General features: G+C 41.0%; 5 protein-coding genes across 11 annotated transcripts; 3 read left to right on the top strand and 2 right to left on the bottom strand.

Annotated features, from left to right (window-relative positions):
• Positions 1-82: 82 nt before the first annotated feature.
• Positions 83-14310, top strand: LOC117576956 (DNA ligase 1). 6 transcript variants are annotated; one of them, XM_034262122.2, is made up of 9 exons: positions 681-766; positions 2027-3714; positions 9693-9816; positions 9885-9974; positions 10971-11724; positions 12986-13105; positions 13194-13456; positions 13523-13736; positions 13956-14310. In XM_034262122.2, the coding sequence occupies exons 2-9, from the start codon at positions 2541-2543 to the stop codon at positions 14133-14135; spliced, it is 2919 nt and encodes a 972-aa protein (XP_034118013.2). In that variant the 5' UTR covers positions 681-766; positions 2027-2540; the 3' UTR covers positions 14136-14310. The 6 variants fall into 6 exon arrangements, with proteins under 6 accessions (XP_034118017.2, XP_034118019.2, XP_034118013.2 ...); XM_034262126.2 differs by lacking the exons at positions 681-766; positions 2027-3714 and adding an exon at positions 83-150; XM_034262125.2 differs by lacking the exon at positions 681-766 and having other exon boundaries at positions 1904-3345.
• A 343-nt stretch (positions 14311-14653) lies between these two features.
• On the bottom strand, positions 14654-16599 carry LOC117576959 (solute carrier family 35 member G1). The gene is made up of 2 exons (XM_034262133.2): positions 16304-16599; positions 14654-16248 (listed from the first exon to the last, which is right to left on the bottom strand). The coding sequence occupies exon 2, from the start codon at positions 16188-16190 to the stop codon at positions 15120-15122; it is 1071 nt and encodes a 356-aa protein (XP_034118024.2). The 5' UTR covers positions 16191-16248; positions 16304-16599; the 3' UTR covers positions 14654-15119.
• A 404-nt stretch (positions 16600-17003) lies between these two features.
• On the top strand, positions 17004-19187 carry LOC117574754 (exonuclease 3'-5' domain-containing protein 2). The gene is given in 4 exon segments (XM_034258697.2): positions 17004-17443; positions 17496-18019; positions 18022-18622; positions 18684-19187. Coding segments are annotated over 4 exon segments (1761 nt in total). The 5' UTR covers positions 17004-17222; the 3' UTR covers positions 19099-19187.
• LOC117574755 (apyrase) lies at positions 19106-20758 on the bottom strand. Its single transcript, XM_034258698.2, has 2 exons — positions 19665-20758; positions 19106-19608 (listed from the first exon to the last, which is right to left on the bottom strand). The coding sequence occupies exons 1-2, from the start codon at positions 20594-20596 to the stop codon at positions 19311-19313; spliced, it is 1230 nt and encodes a 409-aa protein (XP_034114589.2). The 5' UTR covers positions 20597-20758; the 3' UTR covers positions 19106-19310.
• A 680-nt stretch (positions 20759-21438) lies between these two features.
• LOC117574161 (FAM172 family protein homolog CG10038) lies at positions 21439-22838 on the top strand. 2 transcript variants are annotated; one of them, XM_034257848.2, is made up of 5 exons: positions 21439-21543; positions 21615-21719; positions 21783-22086; positions 22144-22402; positions 22460-22838. In XM_034257848.2, exons 2-5 carry the CDS (start codon positions 21644-21646, stop codon positions 22766-22768), a joined length of 948 nt encoding a protein of 315 aa, XP_034113739.1. In that variant the 5' UTR covers positions 21439-21543; positions 21615-21643; the 3' UTR covers positions 22769-22838. The 2 variants fall into 2 exon arrangements, with proteins under 2 accessions (XP_034113739.1, XP_051863633.1); XM_052007673.1 differs by lacking the exon at positions 21439-21543 and having other exon boundaries at positions 21563-21719.
• The last annotated feature ends 4900 nt before the right edge of the window (positions 22839-27738 follow it).

Genomic DNA, 27738 nt, shown 5'->3' with positions numbered 1-27738 from the left:
AGCGAACGCAGCTCGCAAATCGCAGCTGGCCACAATGTAAATATTGCAAAAACTATCTAAAGAAGTATCAATAAAATTTATCAGCAAAGAGTGAAAACTAAGAGGCACTAATGGGGTTGGATTTTCTAGACGAATGGTTTTTATCACAGGGTAAGACTCTTCAAACCCAAACCCCCTCCTCCCAGCCTTTCCCTCCCTCCCCATCGTTAACAGCGAACCCATGCGCAAAGAAACTTGCGTAATTGAGAACCACTTTCACCACTGGGGCTAATTGATAAGAGATTTGAGATGTGAAATACCGGCCAACGACAAACGCAATATATACAAACACATTGGTTATTAATATCAATGTACTTATGAAGGCGAAGGTGTATATATAGTATTCATAATTCCAGTTTCATTGAACTATGCTGCACCTGCCATAAGGTCAATCGGCTGAGATGAACGCCAAACTGTCGAGTATGCTAAAAATATTTTTGTCGGCCAAAAACAATTTTCAATTTCATTTTTCTGATCTTCCCGTGAGAGAGACTGCAAAGAGAGGAACCGAGAGAGAGAGATAGAGAGGAAGACCCTGCAACAAGAGTCAAATAATTTTGTGTATTTTTTTTTTATATGTTTTCGAAATTTTCAAGCTTTTAGCGTGCTGTTAAAAATACATGAATTTAGTTTTTGAAACGCCGTCATAGGCGCTGCGTGCCGAGCAAAATTCTCTCTCGCCTGCGTTGTACCACCGTTTTTAGTTGTCCCACTGTGCAACTGCTTTGTATGTGTATTCGTGTTCGTGTGTGCATTGTGGGTGGTGTACAAAATATATTAAAAATGTCTATAAACGACGAAACGTGCGTCGCAGCCAATAAAGACCCACAAATATTGATAGAAAAATCAAATTTTATTATACGAAAATACATTTGCGCATCATTCTATATTGATTTGCTCAGTCACTGTCAGAGATATGTCAAAACATTATGCATAAAATTGTATTTTTCTAAAAACTTTCTATAGACAACGTCGGATTATGAGTTGCAAGAGAAAAGTGTCACTTATGATATTAAAAGTAATTGCAAAATCAGATAGAGACAGACATTTTGTTTTCCCAAAATTTGCTGGCCATAATTTGGATTTTATAGCACCGTCTTGTCGCTATATTATTCAGCCTAATGACGGCATATTTATAAGTATAATTTTTATATGCATGTCATGTTTAATTAACGCCTCCTCCACACCAAAAGGAAAAAAATATTTTTTTCCCTTTTTTATATACATATAAATTTGAGAAAATTCGCAAAAGGCCATTGGACGAATTGGAGAAATGGAAATGACGATGAAGACGAAGATGCCATGGAAACTGGCAAATGGAATGAAACAAATTCGGATTTCATTCTCTCGCCTATTTTCTTCGTTTTTCTCTTGTGTCTGCGTACGCTTTTCATTGTATACTTTGTGAAACGAAAGCGCCAGAGCCAGAGATGTGTTGTTGTTATTCGTTTTTTTTTTTTTTGTGTTTTAATTTTTTTTTTGATTCTCCGACGCTTTAGCGCTCGGGCACAAAGAAACTAAAATTAAATATTTTCGCCTTTTACATATCGAGGCAGTGGCAGAGCAAATTGTTGGTGCTACGATTGTTGTTGTTGTTGTCATTGTTGTAGCTTATTGGAGTGCATGTAGCACGCAGCTGTAGTCGTGAATAGATATATATGTGTGTACTATATCTGATAGCTGGAACTGCATAGGAATTGTTTGAGTATTTAAATTGCTAGCGAGTGGGAATTTGGCCAATTTAGATGGTCGAACGTTGCACAGTTTAGAGACGGCACGCTGATTGTTACTATGACACAAAGGCCTACATTTTTTTTGTTTGCTAATAAGGTACACTCAATACAACAGCAACAACAACAACAACAAGGGCAACGACAGCAATAACAAGTAGAACGACAAGCTAATGAGCGCATGCATTTAAAAATAACATTTGAAATGAAACATACCCAAATATATACGAATTGAGAATTTAAGATATTTTAAACAGCTGTTGCTCATCGTCGGCAGCAGATTTTAAATAAATAGCACAGCACAACAACATCACGCACAACGCGAGCGCGAACAACAAACATTCAACAAACGTACAAAAATAAAAGAATTATATAGAGAAAAAAAAAGAAAAGAATTGGAAAAAAGCAACGGCAATTTGAAATAACTTTTGGACAAGTGGAGAGTGAACCAACCGAGTGGAGGTGTGCCACCCCCGCCCCCGTCCTCGCCCGCGCCCATCATCATCGCAGCGACAAGCCAACAGCCGCCAACGTCGTTGGTGCTAATGTGCAAAGTTTTGTGTTTTCATCAGCAACAACAACAATAACAACAACTACAACTAGAACAACAAGAGTGAAAAAAAATCAGAGAAAATTATTTAAAAAGTGTGTGCAAATAGACGACGAAAAGTGGGCGACCAGAGTGGCTGGCAGCAGCAACAACAACAATAACAAGAATAAAAACCCCTGGAGAATTAACAGAACGGAAAACAGTTGCCGAGTTTGCTAAAAATGCCCTTCGTGACACCCCGTAGCACAACAAGCGCTGGCAGCGGCGCCGGCAGCGGCAGCAGCGGACGTACCACATTTCGTCCACCGTGGGTGAAGGGGGAGGATGCGGCCACCACAAAGCCAGCGACAACGCCCTGGGCCAAGAAGGCAACCGCCAACGCGACCAAGGAAAATGGCGAAAAGGCACCGGCAACCGCAGCGACCACAGCGACAACGACCACGACAGCCAACAGCAAAGCAAAGGCAGCGCCCGAAAAAACAACAACCACTGCGGTGGCCAAGAAGTCAGCTGAGCCAGCTAAGAAATCAGCTGCGGAGCCCGTCAAGAAACCAGCAACAGCTGCTCCAGCGACCACAACAGCAGCTGCCAAAAAGAACGCCGAACCCATTGCTAAGAAGGTGACGGTGCCGGTGAAGAAAGCGGCTCCAGAGCCCGCAAAGAAAGCAGCTCCCGAACCTGTGAAGAAGGCAGTGCCAGAGCCAGTAAAGAAAGCGGCAGCAAGTGTGGTAACAAAGAAGCTGCCGGCTAAGAAGAAGGAACCCACGCCACCGCCAGAGTCATCCTCTGAGGAAGAGGAGAGCGAAGAGGAAGAAGAGGAAAGTGAAGAAGAAACCGAGTCCGAGGAAGAAGAGACCGAGGAGGAGGAAACCGATGACGACGAGGACGAAGACGAAGACGACGATGATGATGATGACGACGATGATGATGACGACACCACAATGGAGGCCAAGGTGCCAGAGCATGTTAAGAAAGCCGCACAACTGCGTCCAACGCAGGTCAACAAACGAACGGAGCCGCAGGAAAGTGAGTTGACACAGCGTTTCACCCTAGAGAAACCCAAATTGCGCAGCGTTGTTGTCAAGCGGGATAAATCAATGAAAAAGGTTGCGCCCGAGGACGACGACGAAGCCGTCGAGGGTGAAACCGAGGAGGAGCGTGAGCGTCGCTTGCGCTTTAAACTTGAGAAACCAAAGCTGAGGCATGTGAAGCGCGAGGAGAAACCGTTGCCCAGCAAGAGCACGGATAATCTGCTCAAGATTCGTCCAGTGCTTAAAAAGGTACCCAAAGTTGATGAAATACTTAAAGAACCCAAAGAAGAACCCAAGCCCGAGTTCAAGACCAAAACCCTGAGGAAAGCGCCCTCAATAAAGCGCGAACCGAGCATCAAAAATGGTAAGTTGTCCCCACTTGCTCCGCTCACGCTGCTCAGCGAGACCAGCCACTGGAAGCTAAACTCCCCGATTAACTACTCTAATGGACTACCACACCAATGCTGTAAAATATTGATGCTTCTCTAATGTCTAAAACCATTTAACTGGCAATGCAAATACGGATAATCTACTGGGACTGTTTTGGACATTCATCAGCAAAAAATATCCGTATTAATTAATTGAATGGCCTTCAATTAGCTTCTCGCCAATTTGTGATCTCTTTCTCTCTGTTAGATTTTATTCAGTCTTTCTCAATGGGTCTTTATTTATCGAAATGTTGGCGAAAGGCAAGGCCAAGAGACGTCACAGCTAAAAAATAAATAAATTTTCTTAGCCTAGCGTATGAGTGATATTGCTCATGAGTAAACCGTCTATTAGAGATGGGCACGTGAGAGTCCAGAGTGTCAAGAGATAAAAATATCAAATATAAGAAATGTTGTTTCTATTTTCATCAGGCAACACAAAATTCATGTGTTGACCTCATTCACATTTCTATATTCTGCTAACATTTAAACAAGCATGTCTGATTAAATCCGAGTTTTCTCCGAGCTATTTTTAATTTAATCGCACTGGAATTTCGGAATTCAGCCAGGATTCCAGCATATCACAAAGGTGCGTCGCTCTCACACTCTGCCTGTGTGATGAAAATGCAATTCCCTGTGCATTTTTATTATGCATGACAGAATATTTAAGTCGGGTGTCCATCTCTAGTCCTACCTATCCACACAGACACACACACACACACACTTATATACGTAGCTGTCAGCTACTCATACAAATGCATTTCAGCATGCATACATATATAGTTATGTATAACATACTATATGCCATAGGATGAATGTCTGTGGGTCCATTCACATTCACCTGCGCGTCGACTGCTCATTTTTAAAATTTTTAAAACGCACTAAGAGATACTCGTAGTCGCATGAATGTATATGAGTACCTATGAGTGAGTGTACCGAGTCCATCTATATGAATAAATGTATATAAGTATATAAATGAAATGTGCACAAAACATTTCATCAAAAATTTTGTGCCCAAACAAAAACAACAAAGCACATAAAGGGGCACAACAACCAACATACACAGAACGCACAGAGACACACACACCACACTAAGGCTATAAAGCAATATAAATAACATATTTTATTTATTAAATTTTAGTGAGTGCTGTGCATTGAGTCGAAAGAGGCGCAAACAGTTTCCGCCCACAAACAAAATATTAATAAAAATATACAAATAATAATAATCAACAAATTTAAGGACACAAAAATACAGTTTTCAATTCTAGCATTCGATAAAGTGAACTAAAGTCGCAATATTCTAATGCATTTTGTGGCTCCGAGCTGCGACCGTTTGTAATTTGAAAACAATAACAGTGAGTTGCATAAGTTATCTAATTGAATTGCATTGCCCCAAGGGGACTCGGCAAATGAATGAAGTGAAAAGCTCGTTAAGAGCGCAAAGTGTGGAAAGTACATCACAAGGGGGACAGAAGAGGGTGGACAAGGCAAAAAAGGTTACGTGTAAGGCAGTTAACTCGAGTTGCGGCCTGTCCTAATCAGTGGGCAATAACGTGACCGCAAATGCGTCCTAATCTTGCTAGGGAAACGGCAAACACACAAGCGCACAAAAGGCACGAGACTCGTGGCTCGTGGGTTTGTTGTGCTCGCCAAATAAAAGGGAATGAGAGGTCACTAAACAAAATGGTAACCGTTGTCCCCAATGCTTGTCCTTTAAAGCTGTCGCATAATAAAAAATAAAAAAAATAAAATATCAGTAAAAAAAGAGAAAAAAATAAAAAGGCAACAATGAAGACAAAAAAGAAAAACATTTATTTAATGTGCTCGGACGACGTCTTGGACCGCCGCCGCCTTTTATCCTGTCTACCCGACCCCCCTCCCCGACCTGCCAGGACTATTTCTTTTTTACTTCTTTTTATGGTCTAAGTAAAATTCATGATTATTGCTCATTGTGTCAAAACTACAACATAAAGTGGAATGTTTAAAACCAGATGAGAAGGATGATGAGTGGGTTCAGGCACTTGGCCAGCTCCTTTTAAAGCGCAAAACCGAAACTGACAACTATCATATCAATGGGAATGGGAACTCAGAATACTGAATACAGAATACCGAAAACGGAAAACAGAACTCTTGAGCAGAAGTGAAACAGTTCTGTGTTAAGGACAAAAGATATATGGCAATGTGCTTGATATAGTCGAACTAAATGCCCCATTTATATTCAAATATCCGCACTAAAAAACGAGCAACCAAATAAAAAAAAAACGAACGAAGACACAGAAAAAAAAGAAGGCGGCAGCAACGGCGACGGCGGCAGCCACAAAGCCTAGCCAATGTCTTCAAAGGAGCCAAAAGGACAACCGGCTGGACGAAATATATTTTCTTTTATTTAAATGAGCCAGCTTTCTATATATCTATACATATCTTTGTGTGTGTGAGACATGTAACGGCTGTGCTCTGTTCTGGGCACATTTTGTTGCTTTCTTCATCATTTTTTATTTGCTTCGTTTAAGTTTGTATCCTGTCCTGGTGCAGCCGTATGAGAAATAAAACCAGGGGAGAGGGGCGCGTTCTGCCAGGACATAAAAGATGATTAGGCCATTTGAAATTTGGACATTGCGTGGTCAAAATAACGTAAAAGAAAAACGTTGAAACACACACAAGCATTATGCCAATAATTACGTTGGGCGACAATAAAATGCTTCACTAAATAAATAATTGCATCAACCACATACATAGTAGAGAGATACATGCTATACTATATGTCAAGTCATTTGTAAAGACTTCTAGTCTGATGAATTCACATTGATTGGGTAACATTTGGTTTATGATCCGGAAACTGCTGATATTCGGTGAAACGTTCGACACGACTCGACACGAATCGACTTGACGCGATTCGGAATAAACAGAAATAGCAAACCGTGAGCACTTTTCACTTACCTCAAGAGAATTTTCCATAAATAGAGAAGTGCTTCCTCAAAAGTAATTAATAAATTATATATATATGGAATAAAATGTACATATAGTATGTACATTTATTATGTACTTATTATGTACTTTTTTATTTATCTCCAACTATAAACTTGCTAAGCTGTGCGAGGGCCAATAGTTATTAACTAGATGAAAACCGTTAATCAGACGCCTGTAAACCGCCAGGATTAAAGTTGTCAGTATGGGGAATTGGTCTTAAGGGGGAAGGAAGGGAGGGAGGCGGGGCGGGACGAGTGAGGCAGACTGTAAAATATGGCAGAGCTTCTCAACGCTTCATCATGTAAAGCACACACAATGGAACAAAGTCAGTAATCAAACTGGAGTCCATGCTAATGCTCCGGTTCACTCCGCCTTCGCTGAGTCCTGAGTCCTGAGTTCCATCCCGTCCCGAGTCCTCCCCGCCCAATGCTGGTGCGCTCGGCCCAGCGTGATTCAATGACAACGGCAACATTTGTGCATGCATAGAATATTCTGTTGATGATAACACAATGGGAAGCAGTAGCAGCAGCAGCACGGCGAGAAGGGAAAGGCGAAGGGAACAGAAACATTCCTCGGGTCGGGGACAAAGACAGGGAACAGAAACCGAGCGGGTACTATAAGGTTGAGAATTGAGGGGAGCACTGAGTGAGCTCGCAAAATTTATGTTTACATACCCCGCTATTCATTTTGCGTCGTTGTAAGTGCGGGCTTTGCGGTATATTAAGTGGGTAGCATCATCTCAGAGACGCCGGGACTCGCCTCGCCTCGCCTCGTTCTGCTCAGGATTTTATTTAAATAAGAAATAATTTTGTCGACATGAATGAATGAATGAAGAGTTTTATCTGCCCGGCACCCTTCCACAAAGTGCCTTGGGTAAGTTTCTTCTTTATTTTTTGTTTTTCTGTTCTCCGTTTCAGCTTCAGTCTCTTGTTTTCATTTTCATTTTCATTTCGTGAATGCGAATGGGTGAGTTGGATGTGAATGTGAATCGCGATGAGGGTGAGAGGGGCCCTGATTTAGGATGCTGCTTTGCCAGAGCTTTGCCATAAATAACTAAAACGAATTAAGCGAAACTTACTAAACGAGCGCTCAATTGGCTGCCCAAAAAGTTGACCACGTATTTTAATCAGTGACTACAAATGGCAGCCAGACAGAAGAGTGGGAGGCGACAAAGACTTGGAGGATATAGATATAGGAACGTGGCCAGGATGTTACATTAACATGCAGCAGCAGCAGCAGGGAGAGACTACAATAATCAAGTTTGGCGCTGATTTCATTGAGCAAAGTAACACGAGTTCGGGATTAGTTTCGAGCACAGGTGCAGAATGAGCAACCGAATTGAGGCAGCAACTAATGCACCGCCACCGACACCGACACCGCAAAGGCAGCCAACCACTTAAAGATTAAGTGCAGATTCAGCCAGGCGCAACTGCAAAAACCAGAGATGAAGCGTCCAAGAAAAGCCATGGCAAAGCGTGCTGAGGGAGATTTAAAGAGAGAGAGAGGGAGAGAAGGAGGCAGAGACAAAGAAGCAGAGGCTGTCAGAAAGAGAGGGGAAGAGTGGGGATAAGGAGCAGTGGCAAGGCCAGCCAGACAAAAGGATAAGGCTGAGATTGGGGTACGCTACTGTTGGCTGCTTTTTGGGTTTGTTCGACTGCTGTGCGAGGTGACGGAGGAAGGAGGAAGGAGTGTTGTATGTGTGTGCGGGTGTGTTGCCTTCTTGGTCTGGGTTCATTCAAACAAAGCTAATTAACAGATTTGTCAGCTTTTCATCACTTGGCGCCGTCATTGTCTTAAGCAGTTGTTTGACTTTTGCACTTTTTAGCATCAAACAATACAAAGCCAAGGCAAGCCAAGCCAAGCCAAGAAGCAAAAGCCAGAGCATGGCAATGCCAAAGCCAAAGCCAAAAAAAAAAAAAAAAAAAAAAACAAGCATCAACCTGTAACGGGGTGACGAGCCAAACAAGTTGAAAAGAATGCAAAGTATTGTATACCAACTTTGCACTTGTTGGTGGAAGGGATCAAGGATCCAGTTGGCGATGATAGGATGGGATAAATGTAGCTGCTCTTCCCTTTCGATGCTGGTAGCTGCTGCTGCTGTTGTTACGGGTTGGAAAACAGAAAATCAGAAAGTTTTTCAATTGCTAATTACAAGGGCAACTGGAAGAAATATCCTGGGCGTCTCGCAACTTGTTAGGCCAACAATTTAAGCGGAAATTTATTAGTAACAGCTTGTGCAAACATTTCAAATTAATTGGCCTCGTTAACAAAAGCCTGCAGCAAGCGCATCACAGACTTTAAACTAACTAACTAAACCAAAGTCGAGTCAAGCGCAACACGGCACAAAGTAAAAAATGCAATCAAACTTTTGCCTGCCTCCCTATCCCCTACTCTTAGTAGTTCATGGATGTTCCATGGGTGTTAAAGCAATAAAACAAGCTCAGGGCTTTGGTGTGCGTTGCGGCATAGGAGAGTTGGGGGGGAAGGGAGGAATGCCTGCAGTTGCCAGTTGATTCTGGACCGTAGCACGGCAGTAACTTTTCAATCTCAGGCAATGCTGGCAACTTCAGAGAGCTTTCAGAGAGCGTGCACCAGCACAACTCGAATTGGAAAGAAAATACTTGTGCTGCTCCCCGCCCCCAACTGAAAACCCATAAAGAACTGAAAAACCCCAATTGATATGTATGGCCTGTGGCGAGAAGAACTTTGCGCAAACAACTGACACAAATTGCAAACTCATTAAATTAAAATTATATTTAATAACCGCGAGTGCACGCAGCGCTAAACGATTTACTGGACAAAAAAGTAAAAAAAACCAGAAACCGAAGAAAACGAAGGAATCAACAAAATCGGGCAGACCATCCATACTTATATCCTTACTAAGGCATTTGCTAACCTTTCTCTTTCTCTCTCTGTCTCTCTCTCTCTCATTTCTATCCACTTGCAACAGTTCCAGCGCCTCCGCCGCTGCCATCCCTGGTTCCAAAGGCACCACCACCACCACCGCCCCCATTGGCTCCCGGCGAGAAGCGCGTGCTATCCGATACGCAGAAGAAAACGCTCGAAAAGCTGAAGTAAGCACACGTCCAGAATTTGAACCAGAACACCAAGACTAAGCCAGCATTTATTTGATTTCATGCAGAACACGACCACGCCGACGACCAGACTGGTCCGAGATGATGAAGGAGGTCGAGAGCGGCAAAAAGCTTCGCCATGTGGCATGCAACGATAGGTAAGCTGCTCATTTGTAGCACTCGGATGGATGACGGCTCATTACAAATGAGACATCAAAATAGTTATCCAAAAGGGAAATAAAAATGAATAAACTCTAATTGCCAAATAAGTAGCAATGTGTAAATGAAAATCATAGCGTACGATAGGAAATACTAGTATACAATTACTTTTAGCACTAAGAGCTAAGGGCATTTAAAGAATAGGTTCCTGAATTACGAGGAGGAAAAAATGTGATAAGAGTTTACTTCAGATTAATTTATATAACTCATATCAAGGAAAACTAGCTATTCATTCATACTGTTAATTTAGATGCAATTTTCAATTTTCAGCTCAAATAGAATTATGAGAACTATGAGAAATAAAGTGATAGTGATTTTACTACAATACAATACAGTACAGTGCTTAATCAATGAAAACCGAGCAAATTTGTATGCAACAACTTAATGTTTTCAGAATTTTGAACACAAACAACTAAAGACCATCAGGAACGTCAAGAAATAACTAAGGCTAACTGCCTTAATACTTAACTACTCAAAGATAACATGCCAAACATTTAGGAACACTTTCTTTGTAAAATGTCGATTTACATAGTTGCATTAAACTTCAGTGAGCATTAAGGATAACCTCATAGATTTTTTTCCTACAATTGCGTATTTTTTCTTGTGTTAAATTGCATCAAGATTAGTTCAAAATTAAACATTACTTCATACCATGTTTAAGATAAGAAGTCAAGTATTAGCTAAATCTATTAATATTGAATGGGGATTATAATTAAATGATTTTTTTTTAATAGTAATAAGTTTTATTTGCAATACTAACCACTTTTTTACTATATTTGAAAAATTCGTCATAATGCCCAGTGAAAGTCTAGGAATTATATAAATTGCAAACTTCTTCTTTTTTTTATCGTTTAAGCACTGCAATAGTAGTTCAAGCATTTAATTATTAAGTAAATCAATAACAAGTAATAAACTCTAAACAATGTTCCATGCAGATCTCAGCCCATATTGACGTGCAAATCAATGACCAAAGTGGACGACAAGTTCATCTACGAAACAGAAAAGGACAATTCGCACAACAAGCTGCTCAAGCAGATCCAAGGTGGAGTTCGCCTACGTCCAACACAGACAAACGATCGCAGCAAACCCATCCTTGAAGGTTTGCGCAAGTTCCGTCGCCAGAAGACTATTGAGGAGCAGCTTCTCAAGTCCCAATCGAAGGTTAATATGTTAAGTGAGGCGCCTAGCAGCCATGCCCTGGGACCAGGAGCGAATGCTAGTGCACTTGGAGCTGGTAGCTCGAGGCCCAGTATTGTGTCAGCCATGTCGATTGATGAGGAAAGTCCCGATGAGTTGGATGACATCGACAAGATTCGTGACGATCTGCAGAGCACAAAGCAAATGCTGGCCATGGAGCTGCGCAATCGTGAGGCGCAGGAGCGTGAGAACAAGAAACTGCTGGCGAAGATTAGAACTTTAGAAACGGAACTGGAGCGAGAGAAGTCAAGAGAGAAGAATTTGGAGTACGGTTCAAATGTCATTGTTGCCACCATGGATCCAACGCCAACGTCGGAGCAAGCGTATGTCAATTCGTTGAAACGCGAAGTGGAAGATGCGAGAAAGGTGTCCAAGGAGGTGGAACAGAACTATCACGATACCAGCGAACTGCTCGTCGATGCGAAAACGGAAATCGAGGAACAAAAGCGACAGATACAATTGTTGGAGCGCAAATTGGCAGCGGCGCTGCAGGTAAGCAAAAGTACAAAAGATGACATGAAGGGGGCGGGAACGAGTAGACAAGTCACAAGGCACAATGTGTTGGTGTTGTCAGTTGACGCTAAAGTTAATGTTAAAGTTGAAGTTGCAGTTGCAATTGCAGTTGAAGTTGGAGATGAAGATGGGGTTATGACCCACACATTGTCTCGCACATTTTCAGCGCCGTCCTCGCCCTGCGCGTCCCTGCGACAGCTCAGCCTAACAACTAAGCCAAGTTAACAAAGCAATCGCAATTAGTCGCTTTTGCCATCGATTCCACATAGTTGCAATCCTAGTCGTAGCTGTAGAAGTAACTGACGTTGTTGCACCTCTTTTGCAATATTTGTTGAATTTGTAGATGTAGCAGTTGCAATAAATAATTACACTTCAGCTGACAACACTCGGCACACACCACATCTCAAAGGCTGAAGCGAGTATAGATGTTGATATCCTTTAAAACAATTCATTTTAAATTCCCTTCTTATAAATAGGTGACAAATTTATAAGGTTGTTTGCTTGCATTAGGAAACATTTCTTAAAATCCGAGTTCTGCATTGCTAAAATCTTATTTTATACAGTAAATTGTAAGAATGACTAAAAGATATCTGCTCGGAATTTTTAGAACACCACAGAAAACAATTGAGAAGTTGCTTAACGTATATTTTTAATTCAAAAATTAGCGAAAAGTAAATATTTCTGTAAAACTAATCAATTTTAATGCATTCAATGTACATTTTTTTATATTTTCTGGTATTGAAGTCATGTTTTCAATTGTACAAAATTTATTACAATTCAACTTTGCAATTTGTGGTGGCCATGACTTAAACAAAATTTAACACAAGTTAAAGAGAAAAGTGTTCTATGTTATGAACTTGGCAACCCACGTAAATTCGAAAAGGCATAAAAGTGTTTTTGAACGATCATATTTTGTAAGCACATTCACTTAGAAAAATTCAAACCTTTTCCAAGTCTAGCAAGTCTTGAAACTTATCATTTCCCTTTTATCAACATCACAAATTATCCTTTGAATATGATATCAACATTCGCAGTCAATTCATCTTACCAACATTGTGCACAGACTCGACATCGTTTTCTTACATTTTGCCAAAAAATAAAAATTTAAAATGCTATTTTAAATGCACTAAGACACAAGACAAATCCCATTTAGAAAATGCTATTATGTTTGCACAAGACACACCACTAAAACATTAACCCATTAACCAAACGCTATCGCTACTATTATTATATATATAAGGGCAATACGACGCCAAGCACTAACAGACCGCATATTAGTATTTGCTTTGCTTACGACGATGACAACGATGATTACTACGACCAGTTGAACTCCAATTATGGTAATCACGGCCTGCACAAGGTAATCCCAAGAATCTAATCTGCATATTATCTGATAGATCAGATACGCTGCTTTAACCATACTTTGATATATCGCCTATTAAAAATAGGGTGGCGGCTCATTAGATGGATCGAGGAGACCAAGCGATGTGCACTTTGGACGTGACAGCTCGCCAGAACTGGATCTAGAGCTTAGTGAAAGTGATCCCGATGAACCCGAGGAAAAGAAGACAGAGCGAAGAGAACGACGACTGGGCAAGGAGGTGAAAGTGTTACGCAGCAAACTGACCAAACTCAAGGTCAAGGAGGAGGCAGCCAAGAAAGAGAAGGATGCACTGAAGCAAGCTATGAAGAAGAATCATGTTATACTCAAGTGCGTAATATTCATCTATGAGTCAATCAGTCATGAGTAAATACATAATACTTATTTCCTTTAAAGGGAGGAAAACAAAAAGTTCAAAAAGCTGGAGAAGGAAGTGCAGAAGATGGCTGCATCCATGAAGCTGGACGAAGACGAATTAGACGGCGAAGATAAAGATGACGAAGAAGAAGCCGAAGCAGAGGAGGAGGAAGAGGAAGAATCCGAAGAAGAGTCGGAGGAATCTGAATCAGAAGAAAGCGGAGAGGAATCAGGCAGCGAATCAGAAGCAGAGGTAATTATCATTACTCTCTTTCATGCAAAAACTGTTTTATCTGCGATGTCAGCATGTATAAATGTCCATAGTATTTGTCTTTTATTATAGAGATGTTATCCTAACGATCTTTTTAAGTCGATGTGATAAAACATCAATTTATTTAGGGATATTAGAGTGCAATATTTTAGTAAAGAAACGCAATAACTCTACTGTGAACTCACCAATGTTTTCTTTTAGGACTCTGCCAACTCCGCCAAAAAGGGAAATCTGGAGCCGAGGGTGAAGAAGCACGAGAGTCGCTTTGCCGCAATGAAGAAGTGCAACGTTTGCTGCAGGCGAATGTGGACAATTTGCAGGATCAAATTTCACAGGTGCGTTCCAGGGCAACGAATCTGCAGGACGAACTGGATGCCGTAATTGCCGATTTGGGTTTCTAAATACAACACCAACAGCAGCAGCAGCAGCAGCAACAACAACTGCGAACAGCTGAAGCCAACAATCGAATCGAATGTACAACGTGTTTGTTTTCTGTTTGCGTAGTGTTCCTTTTTTCAATGTATTTAAATATAATAATATTATCAAAACATTTAAATCCGTCGCCGTCGCACACTATTTTGTGTTAACTTTCTATTTTTATTGACCGGCCAATTGGTTTGTTGTTTGTTTTCACTTGATTACGTTTTAATGGTTTGTTGTGGCAACGGTGGCGCCGACGCGCTGTAGTCAAGGCCAGCTGTGCGATAAGGTTACTCATGTTAAGCGTCTGTTAAACAACATTTTATGTAAGCGTGACGTCAGTAGAAAACAATTCAATACTGCTGAGCAGAAGTATCGATAACAAAACAGCTGATTGTTTTACTGCTACGGCAGCGCCATCTACCGCTTGCAGTTGTGTAATTCAAATGACCAACCGTTTGGATTTTTCACAATTTAAATTGATTTATTAGTTTATGTTGATGGAAATACTTTCTGTAGTGTAAGCATGTATAACAATGTACAAAACAACAACTCAATGAATTTGGCTAAACTAAAGCAAATACAATAGTTACGCTATAAGTACGTGTAATGTGTGTATATCATAGTCATATGTATGAATATTATTTTTACTATTCTTTTGTTTTGTTTTGATGGTATGAGTATCACGCTCGAACTTTAAAACTTTTTACTTCATTATGTAGTATGTGTGTTCAATGCACCATTATAATATACTAAATGAGCATTTCAATATTTAAAGTCTAAGTGTACGAATCGAATTTAATGTTGAGCATTGTTCCCCCAAAATGTGTTTCCTCTGCTCAAATTTGATTTTTTCAAAGTACGACGCTAGTTTAGAGAAACCACAAAACGAGTCGGGTCCGAGTCCATTAACTATCAATAACTATCACTACAACATCCAGTCCTCTATTCCAGCAAAATGAGACGCAATCGTTTGCGCAGCGACGACTCCCTCGGCAAAGTCATCGCCCACTTCTTCATGGCAGTTAGAATCACCGAGCTGACGACCATTAGGGCACCAAAAAGAGAGTACGCATTGGGCGCTTCGCCGAAGAACATCATCTGCCAGATGAAGGCGAACACGATGTCAGCACACCGTGCGATGGCCACTGGACCCGCCTGCTCCACCTGCAGCGACAGTGTCAGCAGGATTTGCCCCAGGAAACTGAAGATGGCAAGGACGACGACCAGCCAGCGATCGCGTCCACAGCTGGGCCAGCAAACGGCGCCAATGGAGCCGCAGACGATGAGAGTGTAGACTAAGGCGATGGCTCCAAAATTGGTCATGATCACGGAGAAGTGTAGATTTTTAAGAGCACGAAGCAGAATGTATACATTGGCACCAAACAGCGTCGAGGATATGGCAGCAACTGGTCCCCAGATGTCGTAGCTTTTTTCCGCATACCTTTCACTAGCGGCGCTGTCCGAGATATCGACTACAGACGGAGGCACTGCGTCACCAAAGACGAGTGGCGGGCGTGTGATGAGAACGACTCCGAGCAGCGTCATATTGATGGTGACCACATTGAAGAGCGTGCACGGCTCCTTGAGGAAGACGCGCGCGAAGATTGCGACAAACACCGGCGTGGAGAAGATAATGACGCTGGCATCCGCGAGTGGCATGTGCCGGAAGGCATAGAAGCTGAGCATCAGGCCCGTGGTGCCCATAAAGCAGCGTAGCAGCAGAATTACCCGCTTGCCCTCGGGAAACACCGGTTGTCGAGTATATATGAGGATGGGGATGGCGGGTAAAAGCACGCCAACGAAACGAAACGATGCTAGCTCCATGGGATTGACATCGACAAGACCTTTGACTATGACTGAGCAGAGGGAGAAGAAGAGGGAGGAGAGGGTGGCCAGTATGATGCCCAGATAGGGACATTTGACGCGACTCTTTATGCGCTCCAGCCATTGATTTGATATGTCCCCTATTCGCGTCCCGTCCACGAACTGATGCAGTTCCAAGTTCTCAGGCATAGTGTTGGCGTGATTTTAATGCGTTCTATGACAGTAATTCTTTTGTTAATGGCACATCCTGCAAGCATTTATTTATTAACTGACTTCTTTTTGAATTTAATTTATTTTTGCACCTGCTCATTTCCAATTCGTGTTTGAAAAATCGATTTTTCAACTCCGCTGCGGCATGGAGAAAGGCTTGCAGCTGCAGCTGCTCGACTGCGACACAATTTAACTCCACATTATAGGTTTCGTTTACTACTCTTACTGTTTGCTTTACTTTTATTCAATGTTCCTTAATTTTTTGTACACAAACATTTAAAAACAACAAATCTAATCTGAGAATTTTAACGGCTGTCGATTCTCGAGTACTTTGCCAGCGATTTAGCGCAGACCTGTCAACTTGGGGAAAAAACCGAATATTTCGATAGATTCATGAATCGAGTACTCAATATAACATTTATATTATCATGTTAAAGCTTCACAGTGTAGAATCGTTCTTAACAGCTGCTCGAATCGCTACCCGTTTTATGTGACGTTTGAAAAAAAAGTTAATTCGAATTTAAAAAGTGTATTTGCTTTAACTATTTTCCATGAAATAATAATTTTAATAATTTTTGAAAGTGTAAGCTCCTAAATTAATATACTTTGTTTAATGTTATTTGAATGGACGGATATACAACATTAGAATAAGTGGTATTCATTTATTTACAAATTAAAAAAATAATGAGATGTTTGAAATTCAAGTCATTTTGTAAATATACCAATATACCATATGAAGTGCCATATTTTGGAAATCAACTTTGCGGTCACACTTTCAACCATATGTTGAGTTGTCCAATAAGAAACAAATACAAAATATTACGATTCTTCGTGAAATACAAAATATAAAATCTCAGGAACATTTGTGACCGCGTGCTCAAATCAAAGTAAGCGCCGCCTCTGCTGTGTTCACTCATATTCAAATATTCATATACATGATTCAATTTCGGGCAACAACCGCGTAATCTTATTCATACAACTTTAAACACTGCTCTTTTGGTGGGATTCGTTATGAGTGGCCAAATATCTCCCGGAATTAGAAAAAAATGGGCCATCATCGCAGCCGGACTCGGTTTCTTTTACGTCCTGGTCCGACACAGACAATCCGTGTTGGGCCTGTTGCGTCGCAGGCTACAATTTAGTGGCAGCCACCAGTTGACGCTGCAGCAGAAACGCATCGAAGTGATTAGTTCCGTTCATGACTCGCAACGCGTTCTCAACGAGCTTAAAACGTAAGTAGAGCATGCGTAACAGCACGGTTATTAATCCTGTTTTAAATAACAGACACTGCCAGTCCTTTAAAGTACTCGGATTTGACTGTGAATGGATCACAGTTGGAGGTAGCCGTAGGCCGGTGGCATTGCTCCAGTTGAGCTCACATCAGGGACTGTGTGCGCTGTTCCGACTGTGTTGTATGAAGCAGATACCCAAGGATTTGCGTGAGCTGCTCGAAGATGACAATGTGATCAAGGTGGGAGTGGCTCCACAGGATGATGCCAAGAAATTATCACTCGACTATGGCGTCGGCGTCTCAAACACATTCGATCTGCGTTTCATGGCTGTTATGGCTGGTCACCAGGCAGAAGGTTTGGGAAAGCTGGCAAAGACACATCTCAACTTTACGCTAGACAAGAACTGGCGATTGGTCTGCTCCAACTGGGAGGCACCACAACTGGAACCAGTGCAACTGAATTATGCTGCCAATGATGCGCTTGTTGCCGTCGCCATTTTTCAGAAACTTTCCAGGGACTTGGAGCCAAGAAACTTCTGGGACTGGCGCCCATTACAATTCCAACAGTTGCGTCCTAAATTGAGCCATTCCTGGACGTGGATTTCAGCAAGGGATACGCTACTGGCATCTCCAAAGAGCGTGTAAGCTCGGGAACACCATCACATCCCCTGACGGGCAAGGCAAAGCAACAGAAGAAGCAGCAGTGCCGCAATCTTGGCACCCAATTGAAAGCCTTCTACGACAACTGTCTGCTGGAGGCGCCGGATGGCGAACTGCTCTGCACCATAGATCGTCGCAAGGCGTCCTGGTATCTGAACCAAAGTCTGGGCACGCAAATCTCCGAACAACCCTTTACAGTCAGGCTTAACTTTGAACCAGCTGGTCGAGCTGTGGGCGAGGTTGGACGTTATTACCAGACGCCCAAGGAGAATCAGTGCGTGGTCTGCGGGAGACGAGATGCATACATAAGGAAGAACGTGGTGCCACGTGAATATCGCAAGCACTTTCCAGTGGTCATGAAATCGCACACTTCACACGACATTCTGTTGTTGTGTCCCAGCTGCCATCAGCTGAGCAATATCTCGGATAACAAGATACGCAATCGCCTAGCTGTCAGCTGCGATGCACCGTTTAAGCACAAGGATGGCATGGTTAAATATCACGAAGATCGGCAGCTGCGGTAAGTGGAGAAAGCTAATATCATTGTACTTTGGGATTTCATTTAGTAATTCCTTTTGCAGAAGCGTTAAATCAGCAGGCAAGGCTCTGTTGCAGCAGGTGGATCGCATTCCAGCCGAAAAAGTTACACAAATGCAAAAGACAATCCTGGATTATTTCACTGACGAAGACTCGATTACACAGGAGCTGCTAAGAAAGGCAGCCACTTTAGACTGCAAAGTAGAGAACGAAGACTTTTGTCAGCACGGCAAAAAAGTAGTCGACATGTATTGCGATAAGTTTGGCGGTCTCATTGAGCTGGAGCGCATTTGGCGTGAACACTTCTTGCACACAATGCAGCCCAAGTATTTGCCCCAACTGTGGAATGTTAATCATAATGCTGATCGTCTGGAGGTGCGCGCCAATGAGGGTCGCGTGGACAATGCAGATTTGGTTGTCGCAGGTCTGGAATCGGTTGTTAATTCGAAGATAACATAGCAGTGTATTCGTGAGTTGTTACGTATTTGGCATACGTATTTTATTAAAATAAATTTATTGGCATTTGAATTAGCTATAGAAAAGAGAGATTTGATGATTCAGAGCTATAATTAATGGCATTGGTCTATGAGCATCTCTTATAAAAACAACCTAATTGACTAAAATTAAATAATACACTATGTACACATTGCTCCTCTGCCCATTTGCGATCGCTAAATGAACTCAAATCCCTCATACTTGTACTCTGTGTTGATTCTCACCTCCGGTAACATTGTCTTGCCTCCTACACTAAATGCAGTTAGGTAAGTGGACGTCTTGCCATTGAGTTCCTCCGATTTGAGTGCAATAATCACGCTGTCCTTGGCATGCGGCAGAAATTTGAAGCTGGAAAAACCGTGCGTCGGCGAAGTGTTTTCCGGATCCAGTTGAACCGTGTTAATATTCACGAAATCCTCATCGGCGGAGATTAAAATATTACACCCCATGTGCTCGTCCAGAGTTTCATTATATCTGTAATTTAATGACTTCAGTTACTCTCATCCTCCAAAGCGGATTTGTTTACTTACTTTTCCTTGGAACAGCGTCTTGGCAGGAAGAACCAGCGTTGATGCTCCTCTGACCAGACGCCACTCTCGTGAATCATGTAGCCGGGCCAGGAGATTTGTTGAGACATCAGACGCAGTTGTTTGTAGTTCTTCGTCCAGTTGATCGATTGCACCTCGCCCTTGGTTGATATTGCCTTCACATACATGGGATTGTTATTCTGAAAGTCGCCCATGCTAGTTGTCCACTCCTTTCCCATGGAACCGACATATAACGTGTGTCCCTTTACCGTTGCCCACTCCGATTTGAAGCCCTTGGAGCTGCGTCCATCGCCATCCATTAATATCAGCCATGGAATGACCTTGTCATTGTTAATCTCATAAACGATTCCAGTGCGATCATCAAAGCTCAATAGTTTGCCATTGAACGTGACCAGTTCGGAGAGTTCCATACCACGTCCCTTCAAAGCAAACGCAGACTCCAACGTCGCCGGCGCACCGTCGTCCCAACTGATTTGTATCTCGTTTTTTGCAGGTACATAAGTTAGATAACCTTTTTTGAGATAACTGCGCCACGTTGTGCTGCCATCGCTCTTCACAAGTTTCGAGGTAGTATCTAAATCGGCTATTATAGCAATGCGATAGACAATAGCGCCACCATGAACAGTCATCGCTGCTGTCAGCGGATACGTTGAATTGTACTCGGTATTCGAGTTAACGTGCATGCTGCGAAGCCAGTAGCCATCAGAGGAGGACTTGGAGCCTTGTCTTGCATACAAGAAAAGTAATATGAGCACCACCGCACAAAACACAAGCAGAGCAAAGTGATAATTGAAGCGCACGGTGCGATTTCCAATCCGATAAGACGGAGTTCGCAACGCAGATCGCCAGTCGCGCAAATACATTGCGCGCGGCGTGTGTTCAATATCCCTGTATGCAAATGACGGGCTTTGCATTTATAATTGTATTAACTATTCACTATTGATTTGATAGCGTGGCAAACGGAATTATAAAAGATGTGTCAACAACTGTTGTGATGTGTCGGTTTTTGTTGTTTAGATTCCTCTAACGATAAATAGCGGTCGATATTATCGATAATTGGTACACAACAATCAGCTGATTACTAACATGCTGATGTGGTGTGTCGGTTTTCAAATACCCCTAACGATAAATAGCGGTCGATAGCTACTGCTCCTCAACAGATTAAAAATATGGTTAACAATGCATTTGCAAATGCATTGTAAATTAAAGCTATGGAACTGATAGCGTGGTCACTTTTAGTTAAATGAAATGTATTCATAGCTGATGTGGGGTGTCAGCTTCTTATCTTTAACATATATAGCTAGCGGACGATGTTAGCGATAACAGCGGCTCCACAACAGCTGATATCATTCCTGTTTATTTTAACATTAACCATATGATACCTTTCTGTTTCAAGATTTAAAGCATCTATGCATTATATGGTTAGTGATTTTTATTTTTTTTTTCCTCTTTATAGAATTTTAATATTATTTATTTGCTATAAAATTTGTTAATTACTCTTAAGTTAAAAGTATAAAAATCTTATATCGCCTTAATCAATTTATTGGTCGAACAAAAGAATCGATTAAATCAATCTTAAATCGAAAAGCTTGCAACTTTATATGTGTATGAAATTCATACAAGTAAATGTGCTAATATTATCCGGTGTGCCTACACCAGAATGCCATATCAACTTTTTAATTTAAAAAAAGGTTGGAAAGTTTGTTGTGTATTTGAATCAGTTTAAGAATTTATCCGTTTCCATGCGGTATATTCAAACGTAATGTGGTATTATTTAACCATGCTGTATTCGGCCACACTGAGCAGTGTAATCGCCGGCAATTAGTGATATCAACAAATACAATCTTGTTAATTTCATTCAGTAAGGCTATGAATTTGTATTGTTCAAGATGTGGACACGCATTAAACACTCTGTTCAATCTGTTCTAACAGGAAAGTCTCAAAGAAGTGCAATCCAAGTCATGGCAGAGCCAAAGGCAGTCAACAGCCAAGAAGCAATTGCGCGCCTCCGTGAATTCGGTTATGGCTTTACAGAAGGTCAGTTCATGAGATATCATAAGTATTTGAAACCAAGTAAAATAATTGTAATATATATTTTAGATGGCAAGCTGCATAAGATTGATCCTGCAACTGGTGAACCAGGAGAGGAGCCTTTCGTCTTTCAAATAAGCGAGGATGCGGAAGTAAACAGGGAACACTACGCAAAACTGGCCAATCAAATTCCAGAAATCGTATATGAGTTATTAGAGAAGAACGGATTGCAGAAGACATATCTTCCGCTCGACATGCCAATCGAGCGTTCCACATTCGTATTCACTCAGCCACAACCGATTTCCAAATCCAAGAAGTTGCTTGTTCTGATCAATGGCAGTGGATATGTCCTTGCTGGTCAATGGGCTAGAAAGTATTCATATTCAGAATCGATATTTTTGATTAAATTAAATTAAACTCTTTTTCACAGGTTAATTATTAACAACTCCTTGGATCACGGAACTCAATTGCCGTACATCAAGCGAGCCCAACAACTAGGGTATGATATACTCGTGACCAACACGAATGATAATGCCCGTGAGATAAAGGGCAAGTTAAAGCCTATAAAGGGTCTTGACACTGCTTTTCGACATGCATCTTATGTCTGGGAGAATGTAGTAATTCCATCAAATCCAGAAAACGTTGCCATTGTTGCGCACAGCTTTGGCGCATCCATTGCAAGAAATCTGGTTAGTTATATTGTAGCTAAAATGTAAAGCCTTATTAATGACTTCCATTTATTGCAGACGGAAAACTATACAGATTTCTTTAAGGAGAAGGTCTTTGCTATTGCCTTGACCGATGGAACAATAGGTTCTCCTCCGGCCAGCTGCAAGCAGTACTTTATCGATGTTGCCTGCAATTGGGCATCTAGCAATGAACCTCTTGATACAGATCTGCGCAGGGAACAGACTCGAGATAGTTTCAGACGTGTATCTGCAGGGCATCCTGAGCACGAGTGGAGCTCATACTCGGCTATGGAGTCGATCTTCAAGTTCTTTGAAGATAAATACGAGCAACGTGTGGGAACTAAAGACACGTCGTCTAACACATAACTATCTAATCAATACTTTCATTCTATATATTGTCAGAATATGTTAATGTATTATACGTTTTTTTATCATACATATTTGTATTTATGACACTTATCCCTTTTCTCCAAGGAGTGACACAAACTATCGATTTACTATGCATAAATCAAACGTCGCAATAGACAAGCCCCCCTCAATAACTCAGATGTGTCGCAAGCACTCACATCAAGAACATTTAATTTGATTTTCGGCACTTTGGCACATTCCATGTGAGTTAATCAAGTTGATGGTTGATGTATCGTTGTCGATAAAACAAAAGTGGGTTCCGTGTCCAGCCAACAAAGCTAAAAAACTACCCATAGTTTACTTCCCTTGAGTATAGTATGATAAGAAGGGCACTCAAAAGGAAGTTTCATCGTTGGGGTTGTTGCAGCGATGGAAATTCCCAGCCGACTTTAGCCGATAAGCAACCACATCGTTTAACAAAATACACCATAAAAAAGTGTCCCAAGTGAGTTTGCTGGTGTAATTTAAAAATTATAGCGAATCTGAACAATTAAGCTTGCCTCTATTGACGATTATTTCTCGGAATGAGCTTCTTTTTAAAACAAATAAATTGCATACAAATATTTATTAAGGTAAATGTATATTTATCGACATTTATTATTATTCTTAGTTTCTTATAAAAAACTATGAGTATTACATTTTTGAGTGCATTTACATTCGAGTTATATTATTTTTCTTTTACAGATATTCGTAATTCTATTGGCAACAGATTTACCTTTAAAGCGGTTAATATAAGTGTAGTCATTGGATTATCTTCAACATTAAGCAGAACCGAACTTAATACCCACAAAGAGTTCACTTTGCGAATCCGAATCAGGCATTCTAAGAGGGAGTGATAGAGCGAGAAAGCTGAAACGGCCACAGACAGTTGGTTGAGGGCTGGAAGTGGGTGGTGCCGACAAGGCTGCCCCTGCTAAGTCCCCCCTCTATTTGGTGTATACATTATCGCTGTCATGGCCGCAGTCATGGCTTCTGCTCCACCTTAGACATCGTTGACGTTGTTGCCGTCCTATGGCAGGCTGCTATCTACACTTTGACTCACCCGCACCCTACACGAACTCACCCAGACACAGACAGAGAGAAAAACACACGAAGAGGATGGCATTAGTATAGTCGGAGCGAGAGCTCGTGTATTCTTCGTATCCTTCAGAGCTCTTTGTACGAGTTCAGGAATGGGTCATGCGCCTGGAGCATGTATGTATCTACTATATATCTTTTATTTTTTTTGTATTTTTCTCTGTACATGACAGATGTAAATAGGCAAACTCTTACTCCACAAACGAAAAGTAAATAAAAGCACAAGTTAGAGTTTAGGTTTAATTTAAGGATTTAACAGTCACGTCGATGTAAACTTCTTACAATATTATCGCAGCTAACAAGGACTAGCAATTACTTAAAATAATCATTGTTCTTGTGGTTATTTGATAAGATCTTTGAGCATGTAAGCAAAAGCATCGTTTTTCTTATAAGATTGGAGACTGAGAACTAACCCTTTTAAAGTGTTGATTTGACTGCTGGGATATTTGTGAGGTCGTTTTATTTGAGGGACATAAAGATTTTCATTTTAGATTGAAACTCAATTTATGTGTTGTTCAAGGCGCAAATTTGTTTTTCTTAGCCATTTGTTGGCAATGGATATATGTTAACAGATAAAGTGTTTGATATACACGGATAGATTTTCAGTGATTATAGTAAATGGCTTCGAATAATCATTACGTTGAGAATATCTAGTTGTTTATGGTTAATTCCTTAAAATTCACCAATAATAAATCGCCTTCGTTTTGTTCTTTTGCTTCATGTTACATATGACGCAAATGCTTAATACTTAATGAATATCTCTATAAATCAAAACTCTCAACTGTTCAGAAAATGCAATTTAAACAACCTAAAAAAAAGAACAGAAAAATGAAAATAAGAAAAGCGAATGCCGCCACAATATTCGCTGTGGGTTGGGCTTATTTTATTGCTTGAAAAGTTCAAGCGATGTCATTCAAAAAGTCATAAATAATAATGTTTTCCAATAAATGTTCACATATGAGCGCGTACGCACACAGCCAAGTACTTGACTTTCGTACTCCCAACACCCAACTCACTTTCAACTCTCAACTCTTAACTCCCATCCACCATCCCAATTCCAATTGAGCCGACGCCACCCACCGATACCAGCCACAAGTGGAAGCATCCAACTGTTCCATGCTTAACTGCGGTGACCATCGTTGAACCTTAGCTCGTGGTTCGTGGTCGTTCCGTTGTGAAAAGGGGCCCAACTGTGCTGGGTGTACGCTTCATAACTTACAAGGTCATATTTTCAGAAAGAACCATTAAGAATATTTTTTGAGGCATATTTTCTTCTTTTTGCCTTTTTTTGTTTGCTAATTTAATGGTCATGTGTGACGAATTTTTATGGCTGACAAATGATTGATGCGTTTCTGCCATTTCCTGTAAATATCATTAAAAGTGCTTGTTTCTCTCAGAGGACCGACTGACTTGGGCAAGGAATTTAAAGCCTCAACTTGTTGGTAAGGCAATTTGTTAGATTGTCGCTTAACAATAGCTTCAATTGCGACTCAAGAATGTGCTTAAATGCAAGTTTAACGCAAAAATAATATCGAATAAGATTAGATAGCATTGTGTCTTGAAGCAGTGTACTGAAAATTAGGAAGGAAAATTAGGAAAGGAAAACACGCAATTTTACAATTTGTTCTATGAGCACCCCTTTTCGGGGAAAAGTGACTTAATTGTACAGTGAAACGGAACAGTAGTTTAATATGATTATATAACTATTTTTATTTATTTATCCAACTTTTCCTCGAACTGTCTTTTTTTTAAATAAATCATTTTTAGAAATATAAGTTAATAATTTATAAATAAACATTTTACCTTAAGTTTGCCCCACTGTGCTGGGTAAGCAAAACATTTTAAAATTGAAGTGCTTTCCCGTACAAAGCCACACAAATCACGGCAAATACAATAACAAGCAAAAGGAGCCCTTTGGCCATCCCCTTGGACCCTTTGAATGGTGTACAATGTTAAACTTATTTGCTGTTTATATCCTTGTTGCTTCAGCACTTGTGCTGCTGTTGGCTGGTGGGCGGCTGAGGCGACAAAAGGACCTCAAAGCCAATAAAACGATTTTTTCCAAACTCCAAAGTGACTATCTATGTATCTATGAATTGTAAATGCTTAGAAAAAGGACAATTGAAGTGGTCGCGACCACTGACAGCCGGCGCTTCTTCTTGTCGTCAACGGTTCGCGATATAAGATAATAGTATCATCAACACCCCCTGCCTTCCGTAGCCTCGACTTGTGGCGCTTTCCCACCCTAGGGGTACGCCTTAAAAAGGACAATGGTTCAGCGTTTACTTATCGAAGGCGTTGCTGGGGCGCTAAAAGAAGTGGTAACGACGGCAGGGCTTCAGCGTTTGGGTCCCAAGTTCGAGTTTGTCTGGATCTTGGGATTGGGCATTGCCTGCGGATTTAGTGGGTGTCAGGCAATAACAAGGCGCCTTGGATTCATGATAACAACATTGGTAGCTAATTTGCATTGGGTTCCCGCAACGGGAAATGACTGAGCGAAACTTAACTTAAAGCGTTCTGCGGTCAAGTGACAGATTTTTCACGCACATTTAAAAAACATTTATAAAACCATTAAATGTTTTTCTTTATATTCAATGTTTTTTCCTATTTTTTGTGAACTTTTATTCTGAGTTGCATCACACCCCATTTTATATTTATTTTGCGTGGCGTCAACAACATTTTTCTGTGGCTTCATTGTGGTTTTTTGTACCCTGCACATAACGACTGTAAAGTATGATAAATGTGAGAGTTTCTGAGTAATATCAACTATGGTGTAAGAAATTATAATCATCGAATTAGCACTTATTTGTGTTATTTTATCATAGTTCCATTAAAAACAAATGGAGTTAAATTCTAGATTAATAATGTTCATAACATAGATTTCCATTTTCAATTGAAAACTGAGTACAGGGTATCCTATTTGAAATAACTCTCAGCTGCAACGTTTTCATTTAAATTTCTGCTGTTGATTTTTTTGTTGGTCTGACTCTCTAATCTTTGCGCCATTTATTTACACTTGATTAACACGCGACTGACATTTGTTTGACTTTTTTCATCTTTTGTGTGAAATTAAAAAGCGACTTGCGCCGCAAAAATATAAACTGAGTTCTGCGATATGTCCTTTGCTATTACTGCTGCTTTTGACTTTGCCCTTTTTTTTTGAATACAAAAATTATTCATTTGTGGAAAATTGTGACGGCAGTGGGCTCTGCTTTTGGTCCTTGGCTTGGTCCTGCCCTAGCCCCGGGCCAAACTGATTAATAAACCAAACGTCAAATGCGCACAATGGGCACGCATCAACAGAGTCATCCCTCAGACTCCAACTTCAACCCCGACCCCGACCTAGACCCGGACCCACATTCGGATGGGGATGGAGCAGCTGTCAACTCTGTGTGTCATATTCAAATGTTTGCCCAATGCGCCGTATGCTGGTCACATCCTGCTCCTTGCAAGTGCAAGTAGGCCTAGTCTCATTGTTGTCAACTTGACTCTTGAATAGATGCTCAATGTTCCGCAGAGGGCGTTGGCCATTGTGTCATCAGCTGGGTCACAGTTGGTTGCCATTGCCCAGCAAATTATTTGCATATTAAAAATGCCACAAACTCTCAAATGAAATTTTGCTTCTTTTTAGACAAAGTGTGGCAGTTTTCCGCATGAGATTTCATACTTTAATATAATTTTTGCACTGCACTCCTATTTTTTAGGTAAAATGCAGTTATACTATTTATTAATTATTTTATTTTGTATTCCAATGAGTGACCCTTGGGCACAATAGTAGAACGTGATTTATAAACATTAAGATTTATATGATTGCGTATGTCAAACACACACACTTGCACACCCCTCACACA

This window comes from Drosophila albomicans, chromosome 2R (genome assembly GCF_009650485.2).
Source record: "Drosophila albomicans strain 15112-1751.03 chromosome 2R, ASM965048v2, whole genome shotgun sequence".
Lineage (NCBI taxonomy): Eukaryota > Metazoa > Arthropoda > Insecta > Diptera > Drosophilidae > Drosophila > Drosophila albomicans.
The sequence above is the reverse complement of the archived record's forward strand: the minus strand, read 5'-3'. Positions and strand labels throughout refer to the sequence as shown.